The sequence below is a fragment of the Hypomesus nipponensis genome, chromosome 26, assembly GCF_054491055.1.
Source record: "Hypomesus nipponensis isolate SF chromosome 26, ASM5449105v1, whole genome shotgun sequence".
Taxonomy (NCBI): Eukaryota; Metazoa; Chordata; class Actinopteri; order Osmeriformes; family Osmeridae; genus Hypomesus; species Hypomesus nipponensis.
Genome location: NC_140386.1, coordinates 10,967,742 through 10,977,683, shown reverse-complemented (window position 1 = coordinate 10,977,683; position 9,942 = coordinate 10,967,742). Strand labels below are relative to the sequence as shown.

Here is a 9,942-nt window from a genome sequence, read left to right as displayed (position 1 = left end):
ATGACCAACTAGTTTAAATGACACTATAAACACTCATTTGCAAAACCTGGCAATCGTGATTGGCAATAAGATCACCTGACCAATACCTGAGATGGCAGTTACAATGCCAGTTATTTAGAAAGTTTGTGATGTGATACAAGGAAAATCTATTTAAGTAATTCATTTATTATAACACGACAGGGAACCATGTTTTATCAATTTATGACTTTATTTTCTAATATATTTGTACATTCTTGGAAAAAAGAAGAAAACTAAATAGAGAAAGTTCACAACAAGTCAATAATAATTCATAACTGGATCAAATTAAAACAAAAAAAAACATTTCTGAAGACAACGTAGAATAAAAGTCTGGAGGAGGGGTGGGTCTGAAGGAATCAGAACACAGAGAGCCTTCCTTGTTTTGGTTGCTACGGCCACATGATTAACATGATATCCAGCCCATAATACACCACACAGGTCAGTTAGCTACTTATCAGCTGTCTGCACAACACATACCAGAGAGGGAGAGGGATAGAGACAGATAGAGAGACGGAGAGAGCGAGACAGAGAGAGAGACAGACAGACAGACAGAGAGAGAGACAGAGACAGACAGAGAGACACAGAGACAGACAGACAGAGAGACAGACAGAGAGAGACAGACAGAGACCCCTAGGCGTGCAGGCCCAGCTCCACAGAGAGAGGCAGACAGAGAGAGAGAGACAGAGAGAGAGACAGACAGACAGAGACCCCTAGGCGTGCTGGCCCAGCTCCACAGAGACAGAGACAGACAGAGAGAGAGACAGAGAGAGACCCCTAGGCGTGCTGGCCCAGCTCCTGTCCTATGAAGCGTCTCAGGCGCTCCAGGTACTGGCTGTAGAGCTCGATGTCGTTATGCCCCGCCCCCTCCACCCAGAGCGGCTCCACGGCGGAGGGGCAGCGCTCGTACAGCGCCAGGCCGTGGGAGAAGTCGATGACCTCGTCCTCCGTCCCGTGGATGATGAGGACGGGCGAGGGAATCCTGGAGACCTTCTCTATACTGGGGGAGATATAACATGGGAGAGGTTATCATTATACTGGGAGGGAGATATAACATGAGAGAGGATATCATTATACTGGGGGGGAGATATAACACGGGAGAGGTTATCATTATACTGGGAGGGAGATATAACATGAGAGAGGTTATCATTATACTGGGGGGGAGATATAACATGACAGAGGTTATCATTATACTGGGAGGGAGATATAACATGAGAGAGGTTATCATTATACTGGGGGGGAGATATAACACGGGAGAGGTTATCATTATACTGGGGGGGAGATATAACACGGTAGAGGTTATCATTATACTGGGGGGGAGATATAACACGGGAGAGGTTATCATTATACTGGGAATGAGATATAACATGAGAGAGGATATCATTATACTGGGGGGGAGATATAACACGGGAGAGGTTATCATTATACTGGGAGGGAGATATAACATGAGAGAGGTTATCATTATACTGGGGGGGAGATATAACATGACAGAGGTTATCATTATACTGGGAGGGAGATATAACATGAGAGAGGTTATCATTATACTGGGGGGGAGATATAACACGGGAGAGGTTATCATTATACTGGGGGGGAGATATAACACGGGAGAGGTTATAATTTTGAATGTTTGCCGGCTGTGTCAGACTGTGGTTGTTTATGTGACAGAGTATTTTTAAGAGTGTTTGTGTGAGTGCCTGAGAATGCGTACGTATGCTACATGAGTACGTGTGCAGTGTTTCCCACACACAGACTCATTTGTGGCGGTGCGCCACAGAATCAACACTGGCCGCCACATATTGCGTTTCGTTATATATTTTAAATGCCGTCTAAAACACGCAGTATACTCGTTCAGCTGCATTTCCTTCCCCTGCTCTCCCTCAGTCTCTGTCACTCACGCGTCTCTCACACACACAGTCACAACGTCAACACACGTTAGCAACGACGCAATGCGATATCAGCGAGCCTTCAGAATTAGTACCGTAGCTAAGTGTAGGAAAGATTAGGTTACTTTTCGCTAGGTACCTACGAACATGTCTTAATCTGCTAGACAAGTGGGCTAGCACTAGAGTTGCTACCTGCATATATGCAAACATTTTTTACAATATTTTCAGGCTTCAACCAGTGCTGCTCAAGCAGAAAGACAGGGTCAGGGAGAGAAAGAGAGAGATTTGTTAGGCATTAAAGAAAGGGTAGGAGAGGAGGACAGCATCCAACATAGCTAATACATATATATTTAATTTAACATTTAGTTCTGAGTAACGTCCCCCCAACCCCCCGCCACAAATTGCTTTCTAATCTGTGGGAAACCCTGCGTGTGTGTGTGTGTGTGCAGCACTGACTTGGGGAAGGCGTCAAAGCAGTAGGTCTTGCTGGTGTCGGGGAAGGCCACCCTCATGCCGGAGGTGAGGGCAGAGTGCAGGATGACGGCAGCACACTCGTAGCGGGACGCCAGGTCCACGGTGGGCACCGTGCCGATGCTCTGACCGTACAGGATGACGCTCTCTGGACTGATGCCATACCTGGACACCAGGGGGCACACGGTTACACACACACACCTCCAACTCTCTCACTCACACACACACACCTCCAACTCTCTCACTCACACACACACACACCTCCAACTCTCTCTCACACACACACACACACCTTGAACTCTCTCACACACACACCTCTAACTCTCTCTCACACACACACACAAATATCTCCAACTCTCTTTCTCACACACACACACACACACCCTCCCCAGGTGCATTGTGGGGGTTGTAGTCACCGTGTGCGCAGGGCGTGCCAGGCAGTGTCTATGTCAGCGTAAAGGTTCTTCTCGGAGGGCTTCCCGCTGCTGGCGCCGTAGCCAGAGTAATCGTAGGAGAAGATGTTGCAGTTAATCCGGGAGCCCAGGCCCAGGTAGAAGCTGCTCATCTGGCCCAGGTCCACAGCGTTCCCGTGGGAGAACAGGACTGTGTACCTGCAGGGAGGGACAGACAGGCTGAGTAGGCACTGGATCCATCTGCTCTGCTGTAGGTAGCAGGTCTCTCTCTGTCTCTGTGCGTGTGTGTATTTCTCTCTCTCTCACACTCTCACAAACACACACACACACACACAGACACACACAGACACAGACAGAGAAAGAACAGTAGAGCAGGTAGCAGTAGGGCAGCTGGGGTCAGGCAGGAGAGCAGGAAGTTCTGAGTCTTGTGATGAGGAAGTGGGTTCAGGAAGTGAAGGAAACAGGATGTATGGAAAACAGACAGAGGGGGAGGAGAGGAGGGGGAGGAGAGGAAGAGGGAACAGGATGTCTGACAGCCAGTCTGTCTGCTCTCTGTCCCACCAAACCCAACTACACTGGTCATACACACACACACACACACGTGTGCACACGGGCGTCACGTGTAGGTACCTGGCGTTGGGGGCACAGCGGATGTACATGCAGCAGACCTGGTTCCCTCTGGAGGAGCGCGTGAGGAACACGTCTGTGGTGTCCAGCTCTCTCTGGGAGTACTGGAACTCTGCTCTCTCTGAAAGCTGCAGCTTCCAGCGGCCCTCCCCTGGGCCCCCGGGCCTCCCGGCCCCCCGTGGCCTGGCGCTGGGGGGGACCTCTGGATCTGGAAGCAGGGAGTAGGTGGGCTCTGGGGGCAGGAAGGCAAGCTTGGCGGCAATGCGGCCGGGACAGGGCGGGCAACAGAAGAGGCAGCATAGCTCGCTAAAAGACAGGCAGTTCATGGTTCCCTGGGGGAGAGGGGGGGGGGGGTGACGTAAAAATTAAATTGATCCACGATGTTCAACGCAAGCAATGAACTAATCTGTAGCCTCACAAATTCATTAATGTAACACAAGATCATCAATCCCCCTGTTGAACGTACCTTGCTCAGAGTTGAGGAGAGTATTGACAATAAAAAAGTACTTAACGAAAACGGAATTTGCAGCGACAATAAGCAAATGATTCTGCGCCGGGAGTAAACTAGGCTACATTAGAACAACCGCAACTCAAATCCAAAACAAAGCGGCTAAAACTCGACTGGCTCACCCTTTTTAGTTGGACAGAGTCGAAGCCAGTCGGCGGATAAAAAAACTGCTATTTACACTGAACGAGGAGTGGATTCTTTGACTTGAGTATTGAAGTCCCCTTATTGAAATCCATGTTTTCAGTTGAAACTTCGTGTCACTGGCTGTTGTCGTGAGGTTCGTATGGCCAGATGATCGGTGGGGAGAGCCGGATGACTCTTCACTGAAGCTTGTCTCTGAAGTTCGATGATCTGGTGACTTGCAGTCCTTATCTATTTAGCAAACCGTCTGTGTTTACCAAACCCAGTCGCTGCAGTTGGATAGTGACAGTTCCAAAATAATGGAGGGCTCGGATACGTCTCATCCGCAGCGAGTTACATAAAACATCTCTGACAGCATGGAAACTCAACCGCACATCAATAAATTCTTAAAGTTAACCAGACCAACTCAACACCCTGATCAAGCGAGAGTTCAGCTGCGGAAATCAGCTGCTTCAGGTAGCTATTAGCTAGCTAGCTGTGCGATCCAGATCCTGACTCGCAAAGACGCCGAAGGCACTTAGATTAAAGTAACTTTGAAAACGCAAAAAAGCGTGTATAACGTGTCTCCTGTACTTAAATATGTTTTGACTGTCCAACGTTACAGAGAATTTGGTAGCTGCTGTCATCCATATTAATCTACGGATACGGTCTTATTTTTTTTAATCTGTTTTGTATACAACACTGGAGTACTTCCGGGTCACAATTTTATTGCATCTTTTTTCAAAATAAAGACGTCTAAAATATAAAAGAAAATAACTTGACTTCGTTTGTACCATCTGTGTGACCAGATGGTAATATGTAATTGACATAAAATACATCGTTTGCAAGCAGACATATCTAAGCTATCTAGATTTAAAGATAATTTAAACAATTTTAGGGTTCTTTTATTTCGAAAAACTTGACCTGTTGAAAAGATCAGATGTTTCCTCTTCAGATGCGTTACTCTGGTTAGTCAGATGTAACGTCGCCCATTTATCTCTGGCGTTTTTTCACGCAGAATACATTAATCCAAAGCGATGTGCGATCGGATCACTAAATTGGCCGCGTTAGCTCTATTATGCTGGTAGCCTGTACCATGATCACGCGCGCCAACAATACCAGATGGCGCTGTTGTCATTCATAAAAAACTATGAATGACACAATACAAGTTAAAGAATTAAAGTTTTATTAAGGTAGGAAATATTGAATATTGATTAGTATCAGTGGGTCAACCTGAAGTGAACATACACTAGCATAAGACCACAAACAATCAATCATACACGCAACTCACAGTGACACAGCCCAACCGCAGACATCACATCCCACTGTCAACGAACATTCAAATCGCAGCTCGCGGATGGACAGATGGTAATGAAGCAGTTGATTGGAGTAAAAAAGGTCTGCGTGTTTATTGGTTGTCTGGCTCGAATCCCGAAGCACGTCACTCACATCAGAGGTCATAGTGCGAAGTCGGGTCACATGACATGGGGGGGGAAACACCCTGTTTTTGACTGACTGACACACACACACACATATACACACAGGGTGACAGAGAGGGTATGGCCACCTCTTACACACCAGAACAGCTGAGAGATCAATTTGTTAACCCCGCCCCCTGCCCTCTTATAATCACCTCAGCGCCATGCCATGCCTCACTCCACCGGACTGATAAAGGACATCAGGAAAATACAATTAAAACAAACTTAAAGCAACTTCACTCACTGCACACACAGAGCAGGTTGTGCATCTTATACATAGTCACAGACGTGTGTGTGTGTGTGTAAACTTGTGCGGTGAAAGAATCTAACAACAAAAAAGCTGTTCTCACATTCAGATATCAAGACAAACTGTCCTCCCAAAGTTAGGAGTGATGCAGATCACAGGGTCATGTTATACAGTCCTGTAGTCACATGGTTATGTTATACAGTCCTGTAGAGTCACAAGGTCAAGACTCGTATTTGACACTTTCACAAGGAAGCATATTCATCTGCGGTCATCTGTTCTCCTGTCCTGGTCCCAGCTGCTCTTTCAGGTGTGTCTGTAGGGGCACCCAGTAGGGCTGGGGGGCACCCAGTAGGGGTGGGGGCACCCTGTAGGGCTGGGGGGCACCCAGTAGGGCTGGGGGCACCCTGTGAGCTGGTGGCACCCTGTAGGGCTGGGGGCACCCTGTAGGGCCGGGAGCACCCTGTAGGTGTGGGGGGCACCCTGATCTTAGAGAGATGGGTTAAACTGGTCTCTCACCTTTGGCATGATAGTCCATCTCTCCTGTCTCAACTCCTCCTCCTCACCTCTACACCTGCCCTCCCCACCATTACACCTGCCCGCCCCATCTCCTCCTCTGCTAGATCATCACGTTCAGACTCTGTCTCGCACCCAGGGAACCCAGCCCTGTGCGTGGTAGTGAGGAGCAGGGAGAGGCTGTGACCAGCAGGGGGCTCCCTGTGTGCTTCCTGTTACCTCACAACACATAACACGCCAACAACACAAACATGAAACTACACAAACATGTACAAACTCCCAAAAAAGGTAAATTAAAAGCAACAAAACATTCTGAAAAGGGGCAGAAACGACCAGCTACAGTCTGGCTCAGAAACCTAACAGATGGTTAAAACACTGCATGTGCACGTCGTTCCCACGGTAACACTGAGCATCCCTCCTCTCGTCACCGTCCAGAAAGCCTGAAGTACAGGACACAGGTGGCCAGAGAGGAGGGTGTGTGTGTGAGGGTGTGTGTGTGTGATGTGTGTGTGTGTGAGGGTGTGTGTGTGTGTATGGTGTGTCTCCAGACAGTCCCCGGAATGACACAGCTGCACCCACAGTGAAGCAACACCCAGAAGATCAGACAGACAAGTCTTTAGTGTAACAGAATGTGTGTGTGCGTGTGAGAGAATGTGTTTAGTTCAGTGAAAAAGTTTTCAGACTCCAAACCATGTCTCACAGATGAGGGAGAAAACAGTCATAATGAGGAATAGCACACAGCCTTGACATGACCCCCCTCTCACACTCACACACAGCAGGGGGTGTTTGAGCCTGGTGAGGAGGTGAGAGGTGTGTTCCTGCAGGACCCCTCATGGTTAGTGTTAATATTGTGTGTGTGTGTGAATGCATGTGAACAAGAAACAAGGTTAATGAAGCGTGAGATGAAACTAGACACACTTTGTCCAGTGCTTTCTGTGTGGATGTTTACATATTCTCACTGCGTGAGTGAGTGTGTGGGTGAGTGTGAGTGTGTGTGAGTGTGTGTGAGTGTGTGTGTAGCCCATGATAGGCCAAAAAGCCATCTAAGGGCGAGAATGTTGGAATCAACAAAACAAATACAGGAAAATATCCTTTATGTCCATCCATGAGAAGAGAGGAGGGAGGGAGGGAGGGAGCGAGGGAGCGAGGGAGGGAGGGAGGGAAGGAGGGAGGGAGGGAAGGAAGGAAGGAAGGAAGGAAGGAAGGAAGGAAGGAAGGAAGGAAGGAAGGAGGGAGGGAGGGAGGGAGCGAGGGAGGGAGGGAGGGAGCGAGGGAGGGAGGGAGGGAGCGAGCGAGGGAGCGAGGGAGGGAGGGAGGGAGGGAGGGAGGGGGGAGGGAGGGAGGGAGGGAGGGAGGGGAAGAGGAGTGGTCCTTGTGTAAAGTGCTACACAGGGAACCATAGTGGTGCAGATCCTAGTTCAGTAGTCTATATTCACACACACACACACACACACACACACTCAGGGGTCGTGTCATTAAGGCAGAGGTGGGGCTGCAGTGAGCTTGGGGTCAGAGTTCAGAAGTTAAGCTCATGGCAGTGATAGCTCTAATCTGAGTCTCTCCTCCTCCTCTCCTCTTGTCTCCTCTCCTCCTCTCATTTCCTCTTCCATCACTCAAAGGACATGAGATTGGTTGGGACCTAGGACACAGATACACCAGTATCACTATGGCACTGAGGGGGGCTGAGATTGTGTGTATGTGAGTGTGTGTGTGTGAGTGAGTGAGTGAGTGAGTGTACCTGCTGTCTGTTGCTCTGGCAGGCAGCGCTGAGGTGTTTAAACCACAGCTGAGCATTGGCTTTGTTACCTGCCTGGTACTTGTAGCTGTTACCTAGGAAACACACATTTACAAGACAGACAGGCAGGCAGATAAGAGTTGGCATGTGTCAAGGTCAAGGTGAGGGTTATGGTCAGGGGTCAGGGTCTCACCGTGCTCGGAGTCCGTGAGCAGGAAGACGTCAGGGTGCTCAGGGTCGTCGGCCATCATGGCCATCAGACCTACAACACACACACTCTTACTGCAGGAGGACTTGAACTGGAGAGAGAGGGGGGGGGAAGGAGAGACAGAGAGAGAGACAAAGAGAGAAGAGAGAGAGAGACAGAGAGAGAAGAGAGACAGAGACAGAGAGAGAAGAGAGAGAGAGACAGAGAGAGAAGAGAGAGAGACAGAGAGAGAGGGGGAGGGAGAGACAGAGACAGAGACAGAGAGAGAGAGACAGAGAGAGAAGAGAGAGAGAGACAGAGAGAGAAGAGAGAGAGAGACAGAGAGAGAAGAGAGAGAGACAGAGAGAGAAGAGAGAGAGAGACAGAGAGAGAGGGAAACAAACACAATGTTTCCATTACTCTCTTGTACAGGGCCACAATGATGTCATAGCTCATTATCCAATGAGTACTTCCATGTGTCTCCGCCACCACACTAGCCCCGCCCCTTACCCTCTCTCCAGCCCTCCCTCCCGCCCACGTGTGACTGAGTGAGTGTGAGAACTCACATGCTTCCTCTCGCTGGCTTTGAGAGACTTGGCGTTGTAGTAGTAGAGCTGAGATCCACACAGAGCCATCCAGTACTTAGTCCAGGAAGACACCTACACACACACACACACACTCAGGTACAATACACTGGGGTATGTGTGTCAAGGCGGTGTGTGTGTGTTCGTACCGTGGGTTTCCTGCCCTCCCTCAGCAGGGTCTTGCGTCTCAGGACCCCCTGCAGGGTCACCGCTCCAGGGTACAGGTGCACCGCCAGCTCCTCCGAATCTGCAGAGCTGAGAACACGCACGCACCGCACACACACACACAGCCGAGAGGAAGAGGAGTCTGATGATGAAGACACCGCAGAGAGCCTCCACCATACACCACCATGACACACACACACACACTAGAGCCTGACCGATAAAATGATTTTTAAGGCCGATATCGATACAAATATTTGGTGATTTAAAAATCCGATATTCCGATATATTGGCAGATATATATAAAACTAAAAATCCAGAAATGTGTGACCAATATATTCATTTATCGGCCATTATGAGCCTTGATTTTGTATCTTGTTTGTTTGTATTGTGAAGGCATAATGAAAAAATAATAATATATATTTTGTTATCAGCCATTATAAAGGCCAATAATATCGGCTGGCCGATAAATCGGTCGGGCTCTAACACACCCCACCACCACCACACACACACACAGTGGCCCAGGCACAGAGGCCTTTGGAGGGGGCAGGTATATGGGGGCAGGTAGAGGGGGCAGGTGGAGGGTGTACCTGCAGGACCGCAGGGCTCCTCTGTAGGGGATGCGGGTGGCACGAGTCACAGGGCCCAGGGAGTGATAGAGGCGAGTCCTGTGATAGGACACAGGCAGGTCAGGTGAGACCACACCTGGACCAGTAGGAGGGGAGCTCTGATTGGTGGTTAAACAGCTTCAGATAAAGGGATTGAGCTCTGATTTGTGGTTAAACATGATCAGATGATGGTATTGCGCTCTGATTAGTGGTTGAACAGGTTCAGATAGAGGGATTGGAGCGCTGGGTGGTGATGCTGAGGTTTCTTTCTGGGACAGAGACAACGTTGGGTGATGTATTTTTGGCACATTGATTAGGTAAGTTCCACCATGAACAATACTGGTGGAATCACTGGAGGGAGGGAGAGAGTGGGAGAGGGGTTCAGTGAGAG

General features: G+C 49.0%; 2 protein-coding genes across 9 annotated transcripts in view; both read right to left on the bottom strand.

Annotated features, from left to right (window-relative positions):
* Positions 1-189: 189 nt before the first annotated feature.
* LOC146221459 (alpha/beta hydrolase domain-containing protein 17A-like) lies at positions 190-4,721 on the bottom strand. Of its 2 annotated transcripts, none has more exons than XM_084692599.1 (5): positions 3,876-4,721; positions 3,413-3,741; positions 2,786-2,980; positions 2,355-2,534; positions 190-1,015 (listed from the first exon to the last, which is right to left on the bottom strand). In XM_084692599.1, exons 2-5 carry the CDS (start codon positions 3,733-3,735, stop codon positions 793-795), a joined length of 921 nt encoding a protein of 306 aa, XP_084548725.1. In that variant the 5' UTR covers positions 3,736-3,741; positions 3,876-4,721; the 3' UTR covers positions 190-792. The 2 variants fall into 2 exon arrangements, with proteins under 2 accessions (XP_084548725.1, XP_084548726.1); XM_084692600.1 differs by having other exon boundaries at positions 4,040-4,721.
* A 2,894-nt stretch (positions 4,722-7,615) lies between these two features.
* The window catches only part of ralgps2 (Ral GEF with PH domain and SH3 binding motif 2), a 43,854-nt gene continuing 41,527 nt past the window's right edge, over positions 7,616-9,942 (bottom strand). For 6 of the 7 annotated variants that reach the window (XM_084692560.1, XM_084692558.1, XM_084692555.1 and 3 more), the window contains 6 exons: positions 9,534-9,611; positions 8,931-9,036; positions 8,764-8,856; positions 8,204-8,309; positions 8,014-8,105; positions 7,616-7,914 (listed from right to left, as the gene is read on the bottom strand). In XM_084692560.1, coding sequence (XP_084548686.1) covers positions 7,885-7,914; positions 8,014-8,105; positions 8,204-8,309; positions 8,764-8,856; positions 8,931-9,036; positions 9,534-9,611 — 505 coding nt within the window. In that variant the 3' untranslated portion in view covers positions 7,616-7,884. The remainder of the gene's footprint in view (positions 7,915-8,013; positions 8,106-8,203; positions 8,310-8,763; positions 8,857-8,930; positions 9,037-9,533; positions 9,612-9,942) is intronic. The other variant, XM_084692561.1, reaches the window with a different exon arrangement.